The 25,741-nt window shown below is 33.0% G+C and overlaps 3 protein-coding genes across 5 annotated transcripts; 2 read left to right on the top strand and 1 right to left on the bottom strand.

Annotated features, from left to right (window-relative positions):
* Positions 1 to 413: 413 nt before the first annotated feature.
* LOC145608181 (uncharacterized) lies at positions 414 to 6,622 on the top strand. The gene is made up of 7 exons (XM_081663791.1): positions 414 to 826; positions 2,588 to 2,659; positions 2,755 to 2,819; positions 4,075 to 4,222; positions 4,328 to 4,411; positions 4,856 to 4,951; positions 6,166 to 6,622. The coding sequence occupies exons 1-7, from the start codon at positions 554 to 556 to the stop codon at positions 6,169 to 6,171; spliced, it is 744 nt and encodes a 247-aa protein (XP_081519917.1). The 5' UTR covers positions 414 to 553; the 3' UTR covers positions 6,172 to 6,622.
* Positions 6,623 to 14,701: 8,079 nt separating this feature from the next.
* LOC145608661 (transcription factor bHLH153-like) lies at positions 14,702 to 21,694 on the top strand. Of its 3 annotated transcripts, none has more exons than XM_081664270.1 (6): positions 14,702 to 15,126; positions 18,205 to 18,312; positions 18,858 to 18,923; positions 19,151 to 19,216; positions 19,658 to 19,705; positions 21,290 to 21,694. In XM_081664270.1, the coding sequence occupies exons 1-6, from the start codon at positions 15,106 to 15,108 to the stop codon at positions 21,416 to 21,418; spliced, it is 438 nt and encodes a 145-aa protein (XP_081520396.1). In that variant the 5' UTR covers positions 14,702 to 15,105; the 3' UTR covers positions 21,419 to 21,694. The 3 variants fall into 3 exon arrangements, with proteins under 3 accessions (XP_081520396.1, XP_081520398.1, XP_081520397.1); XM_081664272.1 differs by having other exon boundaries at positions 14,704 to 15,126; positions 18,198 to 18,312; XM_081664271.1 differs by having other exon boundaries at positions 14,710 to 15,126; positions 18,195 to 18,312.
* A 1,711-nt stretch (positions 21,695 to 23,405) lies between these two features.
* LOC145608649 (protein IRREGULAR XYLEM 15-like) lies at positions 23,406 to 25,591 on the bottom strand. The gene is made up of 2 exons (XM_081664257.1): positions 25,058 to 25,591; positions 23,406 to 24,100 (listed from the first exon to the last, which is right to left on the bottom strand). Exons 1-2 carry the CDS (start codon positions 25,534 to 25,536, stop codon positions 23,602 to 23,604), a joined length of 978 nt encoding a protein of 325 aa, XP_081520383.1. The 5' UTR covers positions 25,537 to 25,591; the 3' UTR covers positions 23,406 to 23,601.
* Positions 25,592 to 25,741: the final 150 nt, after the last annotated feature.

Below are 25,741 nucleotides of genomic sequence, written 5' to 3'. Positions count from 1 at the left end.
TCCAAGCATAACAATATGCACACTTTCTAGGTGAACAACCACCAAATGAACAAGTGACACAAGGCCCACACCATATCTAAAAATGTAGTGTCCAATATCAAAGTGGTCAAATCCCAAATCAACAATAGCTCAGCTTTTCAGGGCAGTTGTTGCACCATCTTTCATACCAATAACACCATCTTCCTTTAGATATTTTTTTACAACTCCCCAAAAACTGTAATTTTACAAACAAACAATTAATTAATTAACTAATTAATAATTAATTAATTATTAATTAGATAAATAATTAAAAAAGTCACCCACTTTCGTAAATTCCGCCTCCCACCACCCACTTCCTGCCTTTTTATAGCACCATTCTATTCCCTTTTTTATTCCCAAATATAAAAATAAAAATAAAAACTTTTTTTTATTTATATATAAAATCCAAACTCCCCCACTTCATTTCCTCTGCTTTCTCCCCTGTTTTTCTCCTCTTAATTCCCCTGTTTTTCTCCATTTAATTCCCCTGTTTTTTTTTTTGATTTTTTTTTTTCACAAAAAATTTTGTAAAAAAATGGTGAATGATTTTATGGTGTGTGTAGATAGAATAATTGCTACAGCATGTTTACATTCTTCATCTGGGAATGAATTAGAAAATGGAAATTCTGGGGTTCATGAAAAAATTGATCAGAAAAGAAATGAAAAAGAAATTATTAATAATAATAATAAAAAAATACTTAGTAGTTCATCTTCAAGTTGCTTGCTTCAGAAAGAGTGTAGGATTTGTCAGGAAGAAGATGATGATCACTCTTTGGAATCTCCTTGCGCTTGTAATGGTACTTTGAAGGTCTCTTCTTTTTCTTCTCTCCCTTTATTTTTTAATTTTTACAAACTAATAAATTTTTTTTTTTTTTTATAAATTTCAAATTATGAAGTTGTATTTGTTTTCTTATCTAGTTTTGATGATTTGGATAGTTGCTTAGAATTGTTTTTAGTTATTTTTTTAGTAAAAAAAATTGTTACTTTGAGTGGTTTTTAATTATTTATGAACTTCTTTGTTTTTTCCAAAGTTTCTGGGTATCTTGATTTTTTTTTTTTTGTTAATTGTTTGGATTTTGATTTATCTACTTTGTTTTTGCAATTTGGCTTTTTTGATTTTAAATTTGGGGAATTTTCCCCTTAATTTGTTGATTTTTTATATAAAAAAACCCTTTTTAAAAAGTTTCTTGAAATGAATTTTTTAAGTTGAATTACTAGATTTTTCAGTTTTTCACTGATAAATTTTTTCTGACCGTTTGAAATTCTGGGCTTTTTCCAAGCTTGAAATTAGTCAGTTCACTTATTAATTTATTATGAGCGTTTGAAATTCTGGGTTTTCAAGCTTGAAATTAGCTCTTTTGATTAATTTTAATTTCAAAAAACTAATGTTGAATTTACTTGACCGTCTCTTTTTCATGTAGTTTATTTATGCTTAAAATTTTATTCACGGAATATTATAATGAACTGTTTCATATATCCCAAATCAAAAACAAAATTAAAAAATAAAAAAACATAAAATCCCAAAATATCATCGCCTGTTTGCTAAATGACTTCTAAAGCCGAGCTACTTTCGAGTCTACGTGAACGGTATTCGTTTGATTTCGAAGCAAAAGGGAGTGGTTTATTTTTCATAATTTGAGTGAAAATATAAATTTTTATAAAATAACATCTACTCCAAGAAAAGTATTCAATTGTTGTTAAGGGTTGACAAATAGAGTATATGATTTAATGATTATCAAGTTGTGGATTATATTAAAAGTTTTATCCGTGATGATTGGTTGTTCTCATGTGTTTAATAATGGAAGTAACCTTTTAATTGCATTGTTTCTTCTGTTTTAAGCTTCCATTTTCTATTATTTTGTCCCCTCTTTTGAATAGATTAATATCAATTTGATTTATAGCTCACCTTAAAATCATGATTACTTGTTTGCTGATCTTGTAAATCATGATTACTTGTTCCCACAATAATTACATTGTGTTTGGATAATGGGGTTTCGAGGGGAGGGAGAGGGATGGATCCATTTTCCGTAATTCTGTTATCCGGAAAGTAATTTGGTTGGGTTAAGGAAGTCGAGTTAAGGGAATTCTAGATGGTACTAATGTGAATCGGTTTGTTGTAAATGATGAGTGTGTTTGTCATTATTTGATGAGGATAAAGGACAATTTGATCAATGATCAATTTAGTGAATGAAATCAAATAAAAGATAGAAAAAGTTTGTCACTTTGTAGTGGTATGTGCTTCCCATTTGTTAATGGAAAATAATTACTTAATAGACTTACTTGTGAAGTAATGTGGATCAATTTCCATACCTTTTTGACAATCTAAACCTTTAATTTGAAAGATTTTGATGGAAAGAACACCTTTTCCTTTTTGTCACTCATGAAGAGATGAGATTTCCCTCTCCTTTTGTTTCCGTCTTTTTTCCCTCAAAAGTTGTTATCCGAACATAATGTAGTCTGTAAATGATTTCATTTTTTTAAAAAAAAATAATTTCTTGTCTTTGTCTTTCTATGAATTTTTTCGTACATACTGGAATGGTACTAATATCGTAGGTCTCTTTGTAAACAGTTTGCTCATAGGAAGTGCATTCAGAAATGGTGCAACAAAAAGGGCGATATCACCTGCGAGATATGCAATCAGGTCGGTATTGCTGATCATTTTGTATTCGCTAACTAGGTTTTGCTTGAAATGTTGCAAAATAAATGATGATTAAAAGAACGTTTCCTGTGTTGCAGGTGTTTACACCCAATTATACGCTCCCACCAAAACCTGTCCCTGATGTCATGGCAGTTGATCTTAGGTAATACTGAATTTTAAAGACTTTGTGCAAGTGTCTCTTTCATTGGTTGTCTTTCTTTTAAGAGTCGTTCTGGTCGAATGTTAAAAGAAAGTATTAGTGAAACTCCAAATTGAATTTTCTCTTATTGTACGAGAGTAGTGTGCCATATTCAATTGATGCTCTTCAACATCAATTATGTCTTACCAAACAAAGTTAATACTCCCTCCGTCCCTAAATTACATTCCTACTTCACTCTATTATGTGAGGAATTAATGCTAGAAATAGGAATGTAATTTAGGGACGGAGGGAGTAATACATAGTTATTCTGCAAGAAATATGAGCATATTCTCATGCTGATCACACTATTTTTGCTGTCAGTAGTTCCATCAAACAGCGTTAGGTACAATTACTTCTTTTGGACATGCATACGGCATGTGTCTATAGAAAGTTGAAACTTTTTGACTATGTATTATGAAGTCAACAGACTCAACACGTTCTAGATTAATGCTAATATCAGGAAGATTATGGGGTAACAAGTACGGAAGTACCTGATGAATGAATGACAGCAGTAGGGAATGTGGTCCTGTCTAAACTAGGCAATGACCTTTAGGAGAAAGACTTATACCTCTAACATCAGGCTTTAGTTATTCTTTATGTTTTGTTGGGTCACGTTGGATTTTTTTTGTTTCATGGTCCCGCAGTTTAAGCCACTAAGCCAGTTTCAGTTGAGGTGAACCTCTGAAATGAGGTAGAATGCCATTTTCTAGTGGTCTTGGGTTTTAATGAATGTTGTTGAAGGAAAATGATTACTAGTGTTTATTAGGAGGTCCATTTTATTGGTGCTTTTCATAGCTGAACAAGGATTCTTGTGACCTTGTTGATCATTAATTAGTTAGTGTAAGCTATAAAAGCTTTACATTTGTAATTGAAAGACAGCCAAGGCCCATCGGATATTGAGTTATTCTATTCTCTGATTAAGATATAATTTTGGTGTTTTAGGGAGACTGAATAGTGTAGAAGCAACTATCTTTTCTAATTTTAATTGGTTAGAGGTGATGCATATTGGACTTCCTGGGGCATGCTGTTTGTGGAATTAGTACTGACTACTGAGTGGTGGTCGTGAATTTCACCTTTGTTATCTTATAGCTTTATCGTACTATAAACTTTATCCTGTAGTTTGTCTCTGATTGCTTTGCGAGAGCTTGGTCTTTTTTTTAATATGATTTACTGTTGTATTAATCTTTTAGTTGTGTGCTTGGCATATCTATTTTTGCAGTCAAGCTTGGGGTCATCATTTTGGTTTCCGTGACCACCATCTTTTGGCTCTAGCTGCTGCTGAGCGTCAATTACTGGAATCAGAGTATGAAGATTATGCTGTTGCAAATGCTGGCAATGTCACATATTTGCGCTCAATAGCTATCATTGTATGACCCTACATTCAATATCGTGTTCTTTTATAGCCAAATTCAATTCTCAGTTTTCTTTAATGTTAAACCTTGAGATATTTATGTATTGCTTTGCATTTGCAGTTGATGTTTGTCTTGCTAATCCATCAAGTTTTGATGATTACAAGAGATTTTGGGCTGATGCAGGGGTATATGACATTTTTTCATGTAAGTTCCATAAGATGACCATGTCATCCTACACCTTGTAATTTGTGGGACATATATGTCTTGCTTTTGTTGAATTAAGGATATGCAAGTTTAATACTGTACTTTAAACAAAACTTCATGTTTTCTGTGAAACAATCTTGCAACTGAGGTTTCGTGTGGTCCTATCATACTCTTGTATTGGTAGGACGGTTTTCATAGTGGGTGTTTTAATTAAATTGAAAGGCCGCCCTAATACTGCTTTTAGAATGTTGAACTGATAATTTTAGTTAGCTTGGCGGTATGTGTTTCTGTAACTACTCAGAACCAGTATTTCTGTTCTTGTGGTTTGGCTGTGTCATGGAAGCTATCATGCATACCAAAGACAAACATGTTATATGCTGTTGTGAAGTATTTACTTCATTTTGTTAAAGAGATTAGGACTTAACTATTGGTTATGCAATGCAGTATGAAGTTTCCTTCCTTCAGCTTGCTGGTTTTCTTCTTCCATGCTATGTCCTGGTTCGCTCATGGTACATTTTGTACACCAGGAGGAGACGACAGGTTTGTTGCTTGTTTGCTTTTTATATCAAGTCTTATGGTTTAAAACTTTAAGCTTCCTGTTCTATCCCTTTCGCGGGTTGTTTTTTATTGTGGAAAAGGGAACTACTAATACTGAAAGTCCCTTCAGATTTCTAAATCATCTTGCTACATACCGATTTATTTACCTTTTGGTCATATTTTTTTACTGCTCGGTGTATTTGTTTCTCTCTCAGCAATAAAAGATGAAAAACCCCATCCTTGCTATTATCCAATTCTTCTTTATACAATAAAATCAGTACTTTGGCTCAGCAGTTTAATCTTTTTAGGGCAATGGAACAGTTCTCTTTGCCAGTGGGATTAGAATCTGGCATCAACTACCTATTTTTGTTCATTTATCAACTTTACTAGCGGAGGAAACTGCCTTGCATGTTCAAAATGAGTATTTTTTGTCTTAGCGGTTGAAAGATAGGGATTTTGGTGACGGTGTTGAGAGGAGGTTCCAATAATTATCTGATTGATAAGATCGACTATCAGAGTTAGAGAATAAGGATGATGAAGTTAATTACCATGGCGAAGGGATTTTTTATAGGAGAAGCAGAATCCTCTCTTTGTTGGAGTTGAATTTTCTTTTTTTTTAAAAAAAAAAAAATCAAATTGCAGAATTGCCTATGTCTAGTGGTTAGCATGATTATAGATTCTTAGTTTCTGTATCCATCTTCTTAAGGGAACCTTGGCTTTGGGAAGAGTTCATTGGTTTAACATGAATGGCTGGCCGATAGTGACATTGCGCAAAGAGAGTAGTCTTGTCTATACCAGTTTATGTAGTTTTCTACCCTATGTGCAAGCGGAGGGATATTCCTAGTTTTACAGGATACTTGAACATTATAGCTATAAGTACTGAAGTCAAATCTGTAAATGATTGACATCTTTCCAGCATTGGTGAGGGAACTGCTGCAGAAAGATAATCAATCCATTTTGTTGTCTCGTTAACTGTTAAGGATGTAAAAGTGCGCTGTTGTCTAAATTTAGCAGCCATTGCTGAGTTTTTCCAATCACCCTCCCTTAAATTAAAGAAAAAGACCTGAAACGGTAAACTGATGGATTACAAGATTTACTCTGCTATTGCCTCTCTTTTAACTGATTGATTACGAGATTTACAACTGACTATGTACTTAATTTATGCTAGTAGGCTGAACTACATGTGTAAGTTGCTAAATTTTCCTTTCTGGTTTCAGGTCTGAGCTATCAACATTGACAAGATTTAACCAATGTTTGAATTCAGATGCGATTTTACTCCAACAAAGCAAGAGGTATCAACTGCATACAACTTGTTGATTCTCTACATAGCATCATCTAGATTTCGCTACCAACTTCCTGCTAGTTATCATACTGGTTTTCTCCTCCTTAAATATGTAGGGCAGCACTCAAGCAAATTGTAAATGTGAAACTAGAGTGCTTTAGGCTATTAAGCTCTCTTCCCCTCTTTCTCACTTATCCTCCTACGGGTTTATATGTCGACCTTTTGAGGACATCATAAAATGATGTCAGGGTTCTTTGTAAATGTTGCGGAAAATGTGAATTATCGGAAAGCCTGGTGATACTGTGACGAATATTTGAAAACGCCCATTGTGGCCAATTCAAAATTGAAATCCAAATATCAAGGTTTGGAAATGTGGTGTCTTTGTTTTTTTTTCTACGAGTGCCTGCATTCTATCGAAAGCTTGTTGTGGAGTTAATCTGTTTATATCTAATCAGATTCAAGAAGTGATTTCATGTTTTGTTTGTCTTATACCTAAGTCGAAAGTAGGGTGTCTACAGCCTAAGCTTTGGCACTTTCGTAGTTTAATGTGCATGGTGCGCTAATGAATATTAACAATAAACAGCGATAATTCGCGACTAAGGCCGAGGGCGCTATATGTGCGAAGGGTGACTACAAGTCTACAACTCTACAAGTCTAATGAAACTTTAGGAGTATCTCACTTGTGATTTAAGAATGAATTTTTTGTTATGAGTTTGTGACCGGGGTTATAAACGGAGAGTTTTCACTAGTAAAAAGCCTAAGAGAGCTATAATTCTATTATAAGTGTCATCTCTAAGACTCTAACGATCATCAATAGTGAAGGTTGGGACAATATTCTCTATAAATTGTAACCTATGTTATCTAATGAGAAAATTGTGAAAAAGGACCTTTTAAATGGTCGACTTTTTAAAAAAAGACCTTTTAAGTGAAACTTGTGAAAAAGAACTTTTTAAATTGTATTTTGTTTGTATGGGCCTATGGAGTACTTGGGTGAGCTTGTGTGGTGGTGGTCAACGCCTGAGCTCCAGCGTATGACAAATCTAATGATATATAATATAATAACATTTATTCATTTTTTTAGAGGTGAAAAAATTAAGTCAACCATGGTATGTAAATAGTACAATTGTCGAAGTGATGCATATAAAAAAAAGGAGGGAGTAGTATATTAAAAATACCACTATAAGTATAATAATACATTAAAAGTACCACTGAAGTGATAAAAACTAAAAAAACATTATGTGAATTTACCAGTTAGCCCTTCTATATGCATTCCACATAGATAGCATTTATGCGCCTAGTTGAACTCTAGAAAAATACATAAGTTAGTTGTGACTTGAAAAAATGGTTAGGCAATAATAATAATATAGACATTCATAAGTATACTGTCTGCTAATTCTGCTATACGAAAGTTCCTTTTTTGGGAAGTCCCTTTCATTCTACATCATACAAATTTTGGTCATCCATGTTTTAAGCCTCGATTATCGGTATTTCTTGATAAATTTAACCTCATTAGCTACTATTCTACTAACTATATTCTGCTGATTAATCACTGGTCACTTCATTTGGTATACTGAAAGAGTATCTATTAGTATTATTTCAACAACTTGTTTTTAAATGCCTTCTTAATCATCATCATACTTTAAAAGCAAGAAAGTAATGTAACTTAATGCCATACTTAAAACAAGTAAATCAATCTTGCTAACGCATCGATTAATGTCAGGAAAAAATGTCATTAAATGCTTAATAATATACTCCCTCCGTCCCAAAAAGAACGACCCATTTGGGTTGATTACGCGAGTATTAAGGAAGTTGAGTAAAAAGAAGTAAAAGTATATTGGAAAAATAAATTTACATGGGGCTTGTAAAAAAATAGAGAGAGAAAGTAATAAAATAACATGGAAAATCAAATTTTTATATGGGGAAGCTATTTTTTTTTTTTTTTTTTGAAAGCATATGGGGAAGCTAATTTTGCACAAATATTGTAGCAAATTGGTGGGTGTTTTAATGCAAATGGGTCATTCTTTTTGGGACAAAGTTTTGGTCAAATGAGTCGTTCTTTTTGGGACGGAGGGAGTACTTCCTCCGTTCTTTTTTACTTGGCCTGTTTCTTTTATCACGCTTGCCAATGCAAAACTTTCACGATCAATAACTTTAATTCTCCACAAGTAAAAATTACAAAAGATATATATTATGATATTACTTTTTGAGACAAATTCAATAAGATCTCACATGAATATGTTTTTCCTTATATACTATTCACAAAAGACGGTCAAAGGAGAGGTGGTGAATAGTGTCAAAGTCAAAGCGGGTCAAGTAAAAAAGAACGGAGGAAGTATGAAAATTGACATTGAGTAGTTTAAAATATGACAAGTACATCTAATACTATACAAGGTTGGGATATTTAATTAATACTATACAGAGTTGGGATAGTTGATTATTAACTAGCTTTTTGGCCCGTGCAATGCACGCTTGTTCACAAAAAATTATATATTGATTGAGAGATAGTGAGAAAATATCAGTAAGTGTCATTATATATTTATAGGTGTAATGTATAATCGAAAAAAATTAAAGAAATTAAAACGTTTGAATTTTAATTGAAAATGAGGCTTAAATAAAGGAGGTGGAGTAACGAGAGAAAAAGAAAAAGTTGAATTGAAAAGGGGATATGAAGATGAAGTGTACATGGAAGATAAAGTATAAGTTTAATGAAAAAGTTAAAGATATACTTAAAACATTAATAATGTAACAAGACATGTGGCACTTGGGTTAAAGAATAAGATAGAGAAACGTAATGGGATGAGAATATGTGTCTTTTCAAGTTATATTTTTTAAAAACTAAGGGCTTGTTCTCATTGACTGAACTCGGCTGAACTGAACTCAGCTGAACTAAACTGAACTGAACTGAATATTTTATAAGAGAAGGAAATTAGGAGCTGAACTGAACTGAACTGAATTGAGCTGAACTGAACTGAACTAAACTGAACTCAGCTGAACTGAACTGAACTGAACTGAATTTCAACGTAAGAGAACAGACCCTTAGTATAGATATATATTAGAGTTATTTATTTATTTATTTATTTATTTTATTATTGTAAAATTATAAAAAATAAATATTAATAAAATATACATATAAATGATTCAAACAAGATCCCATATGACTATATTTTATCGTAACTATAAATCACAAAAGCGAGTCAAAGTGTAGTATATGAATAGTGTAAAAGTCAAACAGTGTCAACAATAAAAAAGGAGGAAATATTATGTAATCAATCAAAGCCTTAATCCCAATTTGTAATCTTTATTTATGTATGCATGAGATTTTATTCAGACACGTATGAATATGATTCATGAAATTTCTCTTAAAGTATATAACCATAAACTCAAACAATTTAATTGTCAATTTGTCACTAATAAGGTAATGTTCTTTTGAGCTTCTGGACAGAGCAGGACAAAACAGAGCAGATCCAGGATTAGACTTCCACAAAATGCGAAGCAAAGCAAAACAGAACAAAGAAAAACAAACTAAATTTCAGCAGAGCAGAGCAGAACACAGCAGCTCCAAAGAACATGGCCTAAATCCACTTAATTGTATGCAACAATGTAATCCGTATTCCATAAAACTGAAAAGGGTAAGAGTGTAAGACGAGGACGTAGAGTAAGAAACAAAGAAGGAAAGCGCGTGGGTCCCACAGGCCGCAGACAGATAGACTTTACATTCAAAGAAAATCACTCTTTTTTTTTTTATTTAACCATGTCGTGGACTTTGTAATGCTCTTATCCCATAGATTCGTGGGGCCTACTTTTCACTAATCTTTAGTTTAACTACTTTGTTATCACCATGATTAAACCAAGTTATTTTGTTTGGAATTTTATAAGAAGGTTAGTAATAATTATGAATTTATTGAGTAGGTAACCTAGGGTACTCTAAACGTTTCACATCCATGCGCATCTAAACAAGATCGTATGTATATACAAATAAAGATCATATACTACCTCCGTTTCGCATTATCTGCAACAAAGGGGTATTATTTGTGAGATATAAAATATTCCTTTGTTGCAGATAATGCGAACCGGAGGTAGTAATAGTTTATTAACTTTGATGAGTGAATTCCTCTTTGCAAATTTCTACTCTGTGGAAGATGAGCCTCAAATGCTGCTCCTCTATTCGGTCCACCTGTTTTGATCAATACATTCAACACTCCACTAATACTAATTGGACGGGAGAATATTATCTTCTCTTTCTTAGAGCTATACAACCGGCTTAGAAAAAGATAGAGAGGAAAAATATTACGTGTTCTTTTGTGTAAAAAGATATTTTATTTTTTCCACCCCCTAATTAATATAATCAAATGTTAGATTAATTAGGGTTAGACTTCCCCTCTCCATTTTCCCTCTTTGGCCAGTCACCCTAAGGCCCTAGTTGAACTTTCGGGTTTCTTTGTTGATCCAAACTTGTTGTGTGACCTTATAAGATTCGTTTAGGTGGGCTTGGAATTTATTTTGTTCTAACCCAAAGGTCGATATGGGTCTCTAAGCTAGCAAGACATAAAGACAACCCAAATAAATGAATTATTATCTCCATAATATGGTCATATTATATTTATAGTATGGAGTAATTGAGGACACAATTCCTTCGATCAATTGGTAATTCATTTGCCTTATGTAATACAATAAATTCATTGTCAGAATTATCTTATACAGTATAAAACAAATATTTCAAACTTTAATTATCAAAAGTTTTTAGTTGGTCCTCTGATATGCTATTAAGGTCATCATGACTGCCAAAAAGCTCTCATGTTAGGAGTGTCATGACATAGTATAAAATATTATGATGAGTTTTAACTTCTATGAATTAACCATCAATTCAAGACAAAACTCACATCAAAGTAGATTAGATGACCTGAGACTTCAAAGTCGCCCAAACATAAAAGGTAAAGATTGAGTTTTCATGACTTCAAAGTCGCAAAATGAGTTTCGTACCGATTTTAACAAATTTGCTAATACTCGTATAAGTTTAACACATGTACTCGCACTTAGTAGTAGAAGCATGATAAAAGCAAAGAGGTGGGACTAGTTTAGTGTGAGAGTGGTCTTCTCAAACGAGCAAAGATCGAGTAGCTTTCTCCTATTGACTGACGATGATGATTTGATGTTTTGCCCCCTTTTTATTTTTATTTATTTATAAATTTCAATTCTAATTTTGATAAAAAGAACAAAGTTGGCTAACAGAATCAAACTGGGTGGCTCAGTCATAGACAAATCATTGGGCCCCACTTTAGAAACTGCTCACCTGAATCTTCAGAAAACTGACCTGTCTTATATTTCGTTTTTTTCCCGCCAATTTACCCAACTTATCTTTTTACTGCCGTGGTGAATTGTTGGGTTGTTAATTATGACGGTGATAATCGAGTTGTTTGGTATTAGATCATACGGAGTATGTATTTGAGATTATTAATGTTGAACGATTTAGGATCTGTTTTATTTATTTTACTGTCACTTATTTAAGATTTTAGAACTTCAAATAAGATATAAATTGAAGAAAAATGAGTATTACTAACGGATATTCAAATTTCAATTATAATCAAAATATATTTAATAAATTTTAAAAAGTAAAAATTAAGTGAATCAAACATAAAATGGTTAACATAGGGCCTTTAATTTGGAGGGGAGGGGGAGGGGGAGGGGCAGGGGGAGGGGCAATTAAGACAAACATATACTCCATAGTACTTAATTATATATACTTCGTAAATAAAAGAGATAAGGAAATGCTTTTACTATAATTCGAACTAGGTACAAATCTTCTAATCCACAAAAGGGTTTACCACTATTTGTCCCGCTTTAAAATTTGAATGTGTACGTATGTGATAACTCATGTTGAGTTACTTAAGACTTCCGAAGTGATGATGCACGTTGATCTCCGATCCAATACGACACTACTGAGCCCAAATATTGGACTACTGACTAGAACAGTTCCCACTCAATAAACGTTAACAATTTTTGTCCCTTGAAATCTCAATGAATGTTTTAGAACAAATAATGTAACCATAGTTGTGTAATTAAAAATATTTCAATTAATTTAATGAAAGTTAAGGAGTGAGGGAAAAATTACTTGTATGTGAATTGAATAGAGAAATGAATACAATTAATGAATAATGTTGAAGAGATTTTAAAGTTATGAATAGAGAAAATAAAGTATTAGGCAAAACATGTGGTATATATCGTTTGTGTTTTCATATACGTATTGATAGGTTTGAACACATGTAGTTCTTCACAATCCTCTATCACACATCACCTAATGTCCTAAAACCACATCAAATTTAGTTTGTATCTAGCTTATTAGAGCATTGATAATGGTTGTGCATAAGGATTTGCTAGCAATTTCTAAATAATTGCTAGCTACATGCTAGTCATGGTGGAGCTACAACCTCTTGTAGCTAAGCCAAACTACATAGCTCTAGCTCTAGCTCTATATAGAGCTATGTAGTTTCACTCCACCCAACACACACATATTGATTTGTTTAATATCTTTTAAGGATTTGTTTATTTATTTGTTTATTATTTTTTTTTTATAATTTATTTATTATACAATGATTTAGTTTATCATTGTAGGTCGCAGCTTAAATCATGTAACTTGGTGATTAATGATATGACAACTCAAAGCTACATCACCTACATGTACATGTAGCTAGCCATTGTGGATGCTCTTAGAGTCTTAGATAACTTCCTTAATATCACACAGAGCTTTTCATAACTCTCTAAATTTTCGTCCCACAAAAAAGTTTTCATTCTCTTATTAATTGAGTTCACTTAATGTAATTAATGTTAGTTTTTTTCCTTTATCCCTTATTGTAGAAATTAGAATTTGCGGTGCATTGGTGCTTTGTACTTTCAGTGGCGTAATCTGAATTTTAAAGTGAGGGGGGGCCAAGATCAAGATCATAACTATGTATGTGTAATTTCGCAACTATTATTAATTTTAACTCTAATTTTATTGATTGCATTTACTTTTTTTTAAAAAAAAAATACAAAATGTTAGTTGTAAGATTTGAACTCTTAACCTCTTGTCCACTATCAATTACCAAAACCAACTCCTCTACGTTAAAAGCAATAACATATATGAGCAAAATATTAGTTTTTTCTTGGGCCAAAGGGGAGGCCACGGCCCACGCTAGTCCCCCTGGCTCCGCCCATGTGTACTTCTGTGACACAATCGAAATTTTGTTACTACCTCCGTTACATATTATTTGCAACGATTTGACATAAAGTAGAGAGGAAAAATGTCTAATCTTCAATAGTTTAGTGTGCAGTTCTATATAGTTTGTTAAGAGTGGTTTTAAATTAGTTCAATGTTGGGTTTTTCCTAGTACCATTCGTTTATCATTTTAAAAAAACTCTAAATGAATTAAATTAGGCACTCTGAAGAGTTGAATAGTAGAAATTCAATTCTAATCGCCAATGATTTTAGTGCTGCACCCGATTTACCTTATGGGTTAAATCGGATTCGGGGATCAATTCTAGCCTCTGGGTGGTTAGTAACCAGTCTCCTCTCAATTGTTGTTGCGGACAATCGAACACGCGGTCCTCCACACTAAGTGTAATCTCAATCACCACTACACCAACAACCAATTGGTACCAATTTAGGCTTGTTCACATTTACTGAACTGAGCTGAACTGAACTGAGCTAAAATGAATATTTTATGAGAGAGGAAAATTAGGAGCTGAACTGAACTGAAATGAACTGAATTTAAGTAAATATGAACAGGCCCTTAATACGAAGTAATAACTAGTTATTTCTTATTACATGTAATTCCTTTTTTTTTTTTTTTTTTTTTTCTCCTATGCATAATTATTAGTGATTCAAATTACCTTTATATGAAAGTAAATAAAGAAGCCAATAAAATAAAGCCGCATAGTCTTTTGGGTGGTGTAAGTTTAATTATAATCAAAATATTCGAGCTATAAACTATTGTCCCACATCGAACAAAGAGGAGATAGAACATAGAAGTATAGAACTCATAGAAGGCATGGTACCAATTACCAAACATGATGAAAGGAATTTATTACAAAGACCAAAAATAAGAAGGAAAAAAAGGACACATTTTGTTTTTAGTTTTAGTTAAGTTATGGATGATCATAAGATGAAACGAAAGAACGAGAAGACCGCCAGCAAGCAAGCTAGCGCGTAGGACATAATAAAAAGTGGTCATTTTCTCACAACACACCAAAAATATGGTCTTATTCAACCAAACTTAAAATCATATGACTTCAGCATAACATACCAACAATTTTTTTAATTTCATAAATTTTTATTTTTAATTTAATTAATCAATTAATATCCTCATAACTACTTTTACATGGTTGGAAATTAGCTGTCATATATCCACAAAATTCCCTTTTTATTTTTTCCTTCTATAAATTATATTTTCATTTTTATTAACTCTTTTCTATAAAAAGTACTCCCATTAAAACCCAAAACCTTCTCAATTATTTCATTTCTTTCATCCTCTTTTTTTCTGTTAAAACTCAATCAACAAACTATCCAACTAAAAACCCATAATTCTCAACTAATTTTAATTACCCACAAATTTTTCCCCCCATATTTTATTAATTTGTGTGGAACCCAGAAAAAAAGATTTAATCTTGGAAAAAAAAAAGTTTGTTTTAGTGCAAAAATTCCGTTGATAACTGAAGAATTTACTAAAAAAGTTTCAAACTTTAAGTTTTTTAGGCTTAAATTGAGTAGAGTTGAGTTATTGCTTCAACTTTGTAGCTCACCTAATTCTTTTGGTTTGTTTGGCGGTTTTTTATGCCCTGTTTTTAAGAAGATTGTGAAGAAAATCAAGAAACTCAAACTCAAGTTTTATGCTTTCTTGAAATGCAGACTCTGCTTTTCTCTGTAAGTTCTTGTTCTTTAATCATCTGTCTTACTATTAGCAGTCTTTCGAGTTAATTCGTCGTCCATTCTTTATTAGTTGCAACATTTGTTATTTTACGATCTTGAAAATAATAATTTGATATATATGTGTATAAAATTTTCTTTTGTTATGAGTATCAATAATCAATATTCAATTCGAGAGTTAATAATATGAAAAGTTTTATTTTTCATGCATAGTTATGAAATTTTACATTTGGAGGAGAGTAGAATTAGCTGGTCAGTGGTCACCCTTATCTATTATTTTTTTGGGTTGATTTTAATAAATTGGCAAAACATTAGTACTAATTAGGAGTAAATGAAAAAAAAAAAATGTTTTGGTACTTTTTTCCGTACTATTTACTCGTGTAATATATTTGGTATGAATGTATGATCTTTTGGATTTTATCTGCATGACGTGTGAATCATTTTTTTACTCATGTGAATCAAATGTCACATATACATAGTACCGAGTATCAATTTGAATTGAATATTCGTATAATCGTACTATCTTCGTTCCTAAATAATAAGTTGTACTACGTATTTGATTAATGATCGTTTAAGGAATTGATTTATGATTGTCTTGATTGAGGTTTTTACCATGCATGTTCTTAATTCGAGTTAGGAGAAAGTATGTTACGAAACAATTAATTTGACACGGAGGAAGTATTTTTGGTACTTGGTATAGTGTAAGCGGACTAATAAGAAGTACTGTAATCACGATCATACAATTAATTAGAGACGGAGGTAGTATTTCTGTACAGCGTAACAAGCTAGTAAGAAGTACGGTAACACATCATCATGATCATTATTACCCTACTTTTTTTTCAACCCATTTGTACAATTTTCCACATTCACTCCCTTTTTATCTTTGACTCTTGTTACTCATCAATATACCAAACAAATAAAATTAGAGTTGTGGGACCCACAAATTTGGTAGTGTTTTTGGATTACATTCACCTTAGGAAACTGTTAGGGTAGGTGGTTTAGATCCTCTATCAATATATGCACTTGTGATTGTTCTGTTTTTTTCATAAGGTAAGGAGAAGGACCTACCGACGTACTCGGTCGAGCACTTGTGATCGTACTTGGGAGATATATCTGTATAAGTGTATACGAAGTATGATTTTTTTTTTTTCTTTTCCTTTTTCCGGTTTAGGACCCACATATGGGATTTAGGTTTTGATTGATTGATTGATTCCGATCTAGGAGCACAACCCTTGTGAGGAGGGGGGGAGACGAGGTGGGAGTTATAGGTAGTGATCGAGGTAGATGACCAATGTCGCTTTTTCGTTGATTTGAAATGCATGATATTAAATGAACCCATTTGACAGATGGGCTGAAATTCCTTGCTTGTCAGCACATAGTAGATTAATACTAGTGAAGTTTAAGTGTGTGATCATATATTGGGTTTAATTTATTGTTGCTGAGAACTTCTGAAAGACTGAAAGCTCCTTCATGGTCGGTTTTAGTGGTCCTAAACATTATTTAGGACTACACAAGAATATATGGTTGGGTTTAGTAAAATATAGCCAATAACAGTTGATTAATAATTTTATCCAATTCCCATTTCTTATTGGACATCAATTTAGGTGATAATGTTGAGCATGGATCAGGACAATCGAGTACGTACACAAATGATCGTGTTTAAAAAATCTAGATGAGACGCGTTTATTGATGTTTGCATACTCATGATGTACATCTCTAATTTAATTAATTGTCTGCTTTTGTGTCTGATATTGAAAGAATTAGTTGAGGTTTATCTCAAATACTAACCACAAAAATGGTTTTATGTTTGGTTGAATTTATTTCCTTGCTTACTATTGTATTGTCGATTTAATAGTCCTTACATTTAATAATCATAATTGTTTTGGATTTAGTATGTATAATCGACAATGAGCAAATATAATTAGGTGGTGTCAGCAAATTTGCTGAAGTATAATCTTTGACTAGATTGCTTTGTTCCTAATTCGTTGTATATAATATGCGCCTTTGTATTATTATATATATCGGTTGTCATTGTTTTGTCATAATTGATTATCATGACTTGTGTGGAGGCATTACGTGAATTAAAATATGCAAGTAGGAATGGCTGCACTCTGCCTAGGATGTTTCCTATGTCGTATTTTAAAAAATCATATATCGGAAAACTGTAAATTTTACTTATGAGATGTAGGTTCATGTGCTGTTCTGCATCGTTAATTTTGTGGATTTCTATTCTATGTTTGCGAACATGGAATGCTTGTAGTGTGAAACTTATACGAGGTCTTGTGATCTCTGATTACAGATAGCATTGAAGTAGTTGTGGCCTATTTAATGAACTTTATTTATAATATTCCTGTCCCGTTTAACTGAATGAATCCCATGGTACAAAAGTCTGCTATGCTCCTGATTCTACAGATGGCATGCTTGGTTAATGTGCTCTTTCATATTGTATTTATTTACCATTTAGCTGAACTAACTTGTATTACACGTAGCATAGGAAGTATATTAAAAGAAGCTTTGGAGGAAGCTGGATGTATATAAGCGATTTCAATCATTGCGAGTGTGCTCACTCGCACCTGTATGAGTGTATGACACATGCAGGACTTGGTCTCTATAACACAATCACTCATAATCATATAAAAATCAATAGATTGTATGTTTGAGCTGGTCAAAAGAATGATGTGGATTTGTAGCTGTGATAGTGATATTGCTGGTTTCTGAAGTACTGTATAAGTTTTTGTGTACTTTTTTTTTACACTGAAGGTACCTATGATATCGAGACAATCTCATATATGCTGCTATTGAGTGTTATGTTATTGAATTTTTTGAAGGTTATGCACACAAATTAAGGATATATTAGTTATTATCCTCATTGCTTTGGTATCCAATATCAACTAGCGATATATGTTGGTATTTTAGAGTGTTAATGCTACTATTTTAATGGTATTTTAAAGTAGTTTATTTATACGTTGTGACAAGGCAATTCGTGTTTCAGCAATATGTTACAGCGTTGCTATGTACTTCTATTGTACTAACTTGGTGTTATTGTTTGTATATGCTTGTGCTAGAAGAGTTTAGAGCAGTGAGATGACCGAACTTAAGAGAAGTGTTAGGCCTATTGATCAGGATAGTTTCACATCAGTTGCATCCAAGCGCCAAAAGGTTGATATATCAATGTCGAGCAAGGTTTGTTCTTGATGTCAACCGCATTCACATACTTTCTTATGAGTCATTTTTGACATTTATGCTATAAAATCTATGCAGTATTATTTTTTTGTACCACAATGAGTTTATGGGTTATCTTTGGAAGGGGTAGCGATTTTCAATTGAAGCCACTATTCTTTTGGTTGCCTGGGTATATATCACAGAATCTTGATCGAACTGGAACAATTTTTTGTGGTTGGAACTTGGAAGAGTTATTATATTCTGAGGAACGCTTTGCCTGCTTGTCACTTTGTCAATACTCAATATATGTATTTCTGTCTGATGATGTCTGTTGTTATACTTGCTTCATGAGGTTCAATACCAAGTCTTTATATCAGCACATATTTTATTTACATGCCCACATATGTGCTTGGCTTTTCCCCCAAAAAAGAGACAAATTTATAGGGAACACTACATAGTAATCTGTGCTTGGCTTTTCCATTTTCTTAAGGTTGGAAAACTTGGTGGCGTGTCTAGGCAAATCGATGAACTTATTGTAGCCGTTGACTCATGGTTTATTGATGCAGGAAAGAAAAGAGAAGCTCGGTGAAAAGATAACTACACTACAACAGCTTGTTTCCCCATATGGCAAGGTATGGCACGTGTTATTGTATTTTCTCCTTTACTTTGGAGACTGTAGATGGTGGAGATCATTTGTAACTATGCAACGTTGCTTGAGTTGTACTTTCAATAAACAGATTACCTTTTTATTCATATTTGAAGATTTTCAAACATGAAGTTAAGTGTTTTTGTAAGATTTTTTGTGGGAAGGTGTTCTGTCATGCACAATTCTTATATGTTGTTCAAATTTGTGATGCAGACTGATACAGCTTCTGTCCTGCATGAGGCGATGGAATACATCAGATTCCTGCATGAGCAAGTGAAGGTATGCCATTCTGTAGGGTATTCATAAGTCGTGACGATCTTGTGTACCGGACACTAGAAATACCCTTCGACTATGCACTGATTTTTCTGATTTTCCTAGCTTTTTAATGACTAACAAGTAAATAAATTATTTAATAATTGACTCAATTTATCAATTCTATTGCTCTAAGGCTTTGAGCTACTGAATTAATTACTGTGGGATTTCATAAGCTAATATTACCAATTTCAGGAAAATAGAATTTCCCCAAAAATAACTCTATTTCGTCTAGAAAACCTCAAATGCCCTATGTATTTCAGGGAGAAAAATTATATTTTATGTTGTATGAGACTGGTTTTGTTTGATAGAGCAAAAATTTCAACCGAGGTTCTTTGTCATCTACTTGAAGTTGTCCATACTATCGACCCTTGCTCCTCTAATTCTATGTTGTGTTGGTACTTGTAGGTTTTGAGTGCTCCATACCTCAACAATACACCAGATACAATTATAGAGGTGAGTAACTTTTTGATCAATGTATTTTTGTATAGAGTTGAATCTATGCGCTGGGGTATACTGTCCTCCCACACCAAGAAGAGAGCAAATTCTACTTCTTGGAAGATGACATTAGCTGTTTATTTGATCAAAGTTGGTGCTATTTGGTTTCCCTGCAATGCATGCTCGCTAGAACCTTACCTTTTCCAGCTCATCCCATGCATCTTGGATTTTAATAGCTTCATTTTAAGTTATACTGAGTAGAAAAAGAAGTTATTAGTTTTGTTTGCTGATATGGATCCTGAAATGTGTTCTTCGCCAAAGATAATATTACACACACACACGCTTACTGCTAATTCTGATCTGGTACGTTTTAGAACCAAACAAAATCCATTTTCTGGTCTAGTTTGAGTTGAATATGAGAACTAGTTTTATGGTTTAAACAGAAATATGCTGGAATTGTGCATATCTGTGTTAGTTCTTGTAAAAGGGTTGTTTGCGTGCGATTACATTTAAAGTTCTAAAGTGCCTTCTTGAGGACTTGATTGTGATGGCATTGCGCAAGATAGTTTAAGACAAGGGGGAATGTCTTTAAAGACCGAAGATCCTAGGAAATAACGGACTTAATCATATGTTTTGAGAAAAAATTAGCACCTCATTTTGTAGCTAGAAGAGTAATTGTGCTAAACATTATGAGAAAAAGACTGGATTGTGACATATGTGGGACATAGCTGGGTTTTTGGCGAAGTGTTTGAGACCTTAACCTGTTAAGGTTTTTAAACAGAATTAGATTGATGGTTTTTAAGTATTGTTGAAAGTGATTAGTCATTATTGAATAAATGTACATAACGTCGCAGACACTTAATTTTGTTTAGTCAATTTCTACGCACTTCTTGACTTTCTTGGTATTGTTAAGTGACTACTAGATAACAAATTCTACAGTCTACACTGTCCTGTTAAAGGATGCTTCATGTTTGTTGACCTCTGAAAAGATAATCTCCGTTTCAAATTATTTGCAATGATTAGACATTTTCTACTCACTCTTTATGTCCAAATCATTGCAAATAATTTGAAACGGAGGTAGTAAAAAAAATTTCCTTTTTTTTTATTAGAACTCTCTCTAGATCTATAGGAAAATACATGTACTTCCTACTTCCTAACTTTCTCTCAGTAATTCAGAGATGGCAAATGTGTGAAATCATGTTCAGTTCGGGTATTGTGTCAATCAGTTCGAACTGGGATGGATTCGGGATTTATTCAGTTTATTGTGGAAAAATCAATCAATTATCGGCTTTTGAATCATTGGGCAGGTATCTAGTTTTCAAGTAGAGTCCAGCTTTGGATCAATGCTGGTTCCAGTTAGTATTGTACCATTTCATTGTTAACGAGTCATTGAGTTGTAGCCGAGAGTTAAGTTGGAATTAGTAGTGTCTGTCTTCTATGCTTCATGTTCATAGAAAACAGCCATTAATTATGTGTTACTGATGTATGTACATACTTTATGGTTCCGATATCATGTTCATGTCAACTTCACAATATGTTGTCGTTAATCTTCATTTGCTGAATGCTGATCGGTAGTCTTTAATCTTCATTTGTTGTCTTCAGGAACAAGTACATTATAGCTTAAGAAGCAAAGGGTTGTGTCTCGTACCAGTTGAGTGTACTGCTGGATTGGCTCGCAGCAATGGTGCAGATATTTGGGCACCCATCAAAACTGGTTCCCCAAGATTTTAGTACTCACTTCAACAAGTATACATGCTGTTTAACTACCAATTACCCTAATTGCCTTTAAGATTTATATCATTCAAGGGCAGTTCATCTCTCGGAAAGTAAGTGCTGTGCAGATTTAGTTCTCGCCTGGTACATGGTCTGGAGCTTTTTGTAGAACAGTCCTGGACCAAAGTGGAGAAGCATGAAGTGACTTAAACTTGCGGCCTCTTAATATGTAACTAGGTTGATGTAATGAAAAAACGTACGAGTTCTATATGAAAGGTTCGATTGACTTGATAATCTGTGCAGATGAATTGGGAATCCTTTGGGGGTTCCCGGTAGAGGCTTTGCCTGAAATAATAAAAGGAATATATGGCTATATACTGATCCAATAATTATAATTTAAGCTTGTATTGGCAAATCTATATTTTCAAATAGTATTCACAGAATTAGATTGAAATGAAGTGTTTCTTTATGTCCCCTTTTCCATTCCATGTACCTCGAGTATGCATCACTAAGAAGTGTTGGTTCCTACTTCCTAGTACTCATCGAGCTGGTACGGGGTTGCCAATGTTGCGCCCTTACGTTTTATATCATTCTTCTTACTGGAATCTTTTTGTAATATATAATTGGTCAAAGTAGGAAGAGCAATATGAAACGAAGGGATTAGTATTCTTTATGATGATTAGATATTTTTAAATAGAAAGGAAATACATGTAGCCGACTAACTCAGTGTTTAGCCTATTCTTTATTTTATACGAGGGATGTGATAGGGCTGCAAATTTGGTTGGCAAAATAGGACGTCGAGCTAGCTTTGATACTCTCCAATCCATTATTCAAGGGTCGGTTGAGTTGAGTAGAAGTTTGTACAGTGATTTGGTTAGACTACGAAAGTTTTTGTTGTGTGATAAAAATCATAGTGTCCAGTTTTAAAAGGGTCGTGTGCTTGCGTCATATTTAATTGCTGGTATATATGTTAAGTTTTTAACCATGTTTTTTCACTTAAATACTTCATTTTTTTTTTGTAAATATTAGAAAACTTTTGAAAATGTTAGGGCCTGTTTTTTTCAGATTATTTTCAGTTCAGTTTAATTCAATTCAGTTCTTAATTTTTTTTCTCTCATAAAAATATTCAGTTCAGTTCAATTCGGTCAATCAGAACATGCCCTTAATGGTAGGTAACTTAAATTGGAAAGAATTTGAAGTGAGGAGGACCTTGCAACAACTGAGAGTTAAGTCAAGGTTTGCTGGTCTCCAGTTCACATCTAAGTTGGATGTCTTTACTTTGCCGTCACACCAAAACATTCATTTTCCACAATTTCCGTATTTGGAATTTATCTTAACAAATTAATTGTTAATAATTGAAATTTCTCATTGCTTGTGTTTTTTTCTTTACTATCACCTTTTTGACTTAATTATGACAACTTAACTGCTATTAATGATGAAAGTTTATGCTTTGTTGACATGGCTACTTTTTACCAATACTAATGTATTAGGCTAGCATATTTGGTGAAACTACCCCATTAATACCTTACACACAAAAAACCAAGAAGTAATTTTAGCATTTAAGAAAAAGAATACATATAGATGAATAAGTGAAGTACTAATTTTTGTAGACTATATCTTTTATTAGGCTCAAAGAACAATCATGTGTAATTAATTCAACACTTTACGAAAACTAGTTTAGCTCACATCTCTCAAGGTTTTACCACCTTATTAAGAGATTTAATAGCTAAGCGATGAACTTAATTCATGGTTTGTAATTCTTTATTTCAGTTTATTAAGCATATGTAGTCAGATGTCAACTTACTTAGTACAATTTTGATCGGCGAATATTAACTTAGATTTGAGATTGAATCTAATTTGTTCTTTGTACCTTCATATAGATGATCAACCAAAAAGAACACACTTTGACTTCATTAAAATTAACCTAAATAAATATACCAAAAAAAAAAAAAAAAAAAATTCATTTGATACATCAAAAACTTGAATTGTATGATGTATATACATATTAAAACTCGAAAGTTTATTTTTACAAGCCCTTTCTTTAGGGGAAAATTGTTCATAAATAAGAACAAACATTTACCTATACCATAGGGCCAAATTGCATGATCAAACCATACATTTTCACTACACATCCAAGATTTACATGTTCAATAAAGAAAAACAAATCAACCCACCAATTTATGAGTCTCATAATATAAACCCTAAGAAGATTTCTTCTTATAATGGCAAAACTCAAAGCAATTCTCATCCATTCTCTCTAACACAAAATGAGCAAGCATCCCATTATTTTCAACCAAATTTTCCTTGCACAAAAACTCCTCACTTGAAACTCTTTGAGGGTCTAAGTTATAGTCATGTACAAAAACATGTGTCTTCCCACTCTTCGCCGAGGCCTTCTTGTTTCTTGCTAACACACTAGAGGTGTAGATGGTTGACATCCTCCCCGGGGCTGAGTGCCAATGACCTCTAGGACCGTCGATGAGGATGACATCCCAATCGATATCGTAAATTTGGTTTGGCAAGTCATTGATGCCTAGTTTGCACTCAGAAAAGAGCAAGTTTTGTACGGGTTTACACTCATTGTGAGCTTGTTCTTTTACGGAGGATATCAATTCTTTGTACTCACTTAGCTTTGTTGTGTATTGTGCGTCGTATGCTTCGATTTCAGGGTGTTTTTCTTCCATATATGCAGCATAATACCTGCCAAAACTTATTATTTTAGCTGTAACCTAGCAACTTTGTGTGAATTGTTTTGTGCTATTTATATAGTAAAAAAGTTAAAACATGCTATATGCCTAATGTGGAATACATATACTGTTTTAACTTTCAATGACCGGTTTGCTATTGTAAAAAGTATATGATATGCCATTTAAATAAATATTTTAAATCACACGAGTCAATTCTGTCACATAAAAATATAAGCAAACATATAATTTTGTATTTTCACCCTCTTTTCATATTTAAAATTTAGTGTTAGGCAAGTTATAATATAAACACTTACCGATGTACAAGCATGCATGTTATATTTTGGATCAAATAATGTGCCACATATATACTTTTTGAAGCAATACTGACATATTGATGAGAATAGTTCAATTTTAGCATTTAGTAGTGGCATGATTTATTTGACATTCATGTATGTGTGTTATTCTACGCCTTTCAAGAGTACAATGCTATAACGGCCTAGCTAAGGATACATGTACGAGGTTGATAAATTATACTTGTACATCCTATAAACCTAAGCATATACTTAGCTCACTTTCTCTTTATTAAGAGATATAAATAGTTAGATTAATAACTCACATGCAAGCGAAATAAGATGACATTTGTCTCACATCAGCTAGATGGATGGCTAATGTATAGTTAAACTAGTAGTCCTAGGGTATACCGGTATAGGGTATTCCTCATATATTACCAGTTGGTTTTAGGATAAAACCTTGTTATTAAGATTATATGTGGTCAAACTCTCATGAGTCTCATCTGTCGTGAGCTTATGTATGGTTCAATGTTGATATATCAACTAACTAATGGTATAAACCTAATTTACAAACTTACAATTAGATATGTAATGGAAACTCGAAAATATAGAATTTAATACGTAAAAAAGAAAGTATGAAAGGGTCCATTTGAATTCATTAAATAAACTCATTACGTTACCTGTTCTCATCAATGAAAACCGTTCTACCATGGTTGTTAAGAGACCGCCATAACAAAGTTTCATGCGTAAGACCAAAAACAAGAAAGTTGCAAGGAGAAGGACACCGACGTAACACATCCGAAATCGACTTTGTATCAGAAATATCCATCTTCTCCGTCGTATTAGCCCTAGAAGAGTAATGTAGAAGCGTACTCACAACATTCTTAGGTAGGGGGTACCGGGAAGTCGTGTGCCCATCACCTAACACATCATTAGAAGCCGCGACACCACTTGAAACCGCGGTGGTGGAGGTAGTCGAGCTCGAGTAGGCCGAGAACGAGTCACGGGTGTACATAAGAGTGAGGAGAAAAATAAGGGTGAAAATTGAAATAACGGCTAAGAACCATAACCTATTTGAGCTACCTTGTTTAAGTATGTAAGGGTGTAAGAGAATAAGTTTTGTGTTGTTTGTGTTATTGTTGTTCTTCATTTTTTGCATGCAAAAAAGAAGATAATAAAAAGATAGGGAATGAAAATTATTTGTGTTTGGGTTTTTTTTTGAGTTGATTTAAGATGGTATATATTTAAAGAAAAAAGTAGGGTTTAAATAAAGGAAAGAAAGGTAGGAAGTTTCTGATAAAATAATTAAGGGGGGTTGGAGAAACTTGGAGTGGAAATTAAATTAAAAGATGAAGAGAGCTAGA

Source organism: Chenopodium album, chromosome 23, assembly GCF_948465745.1.
Source record: "Chenopodium album chromosome 23, dcCheAlbu1.1, whole genome shotgun sequence".
Taxonomy (NCBI): domain Eukaryota; kingdom Viridiplantae; phylum Streptophyta; class Magnoliopsida; order Caryophyllales; family Amaranthaceae; genus Chenopodium; species Chenopodium album.
The sequence above is the reverse complement of the archived record's forward strand: the minus strand, read 5'-3'. Positions and strand labels throughout refer to the sequence as shown.

Coding starts and splice junctions, on each gene's coding strand:
- LOC145608649 (XM_081664257.1), bottom strand. CDS start 25,536: ATGCAAAAAATGAAGAACAACAATAACACAAACAACACAAAACTTATT. Junction 24,101..25,057: donor GTTTTCATTGATGAGAACAG/GTAACGTAATGA, acceptor AAGTTTTGGCAG/GTATTATGCTGCATATATGG.
- LOC145608181 (XM_081663791.1), top strand. CDS start 554: ATGGTGAATGATTTTATGGTGTGTGTAGATAGAATAATTGCTACAGCA. Junction 827..2,587: donor CTTGTAATGGTACTTTGAAG/GTCTCTTCTTTT, acceptor CTTTGTAAACAG/TTTGCTCATAGGAAGTGCAT. Junction 2,660..2,754: donor CCTGCGAGATATGCAATCAG/GTCGGTATTGCT, acceptor CCTGTGTTGCAG/GTGTTTACACCCAATTATAC.
- LOC145608661 (XM_081664270.1), top strand. CDS start 15,106: ATGCAGACTCTGCTTTTCTCT. Junction 18,924..19,150: donor TTGTTTCCCCATATGGCAAG/GTATGGCACGTG, acceptor TTTGTGATGCAG/ACTGATACAGCTTCTGTCCT. Junction 19,706..21,289: donor CACCAGATACAATTATAGAG/GTGAGTAACTTT, acceptor TGTTGTCTTCAG/GAACAAGTACATTATAGCTT.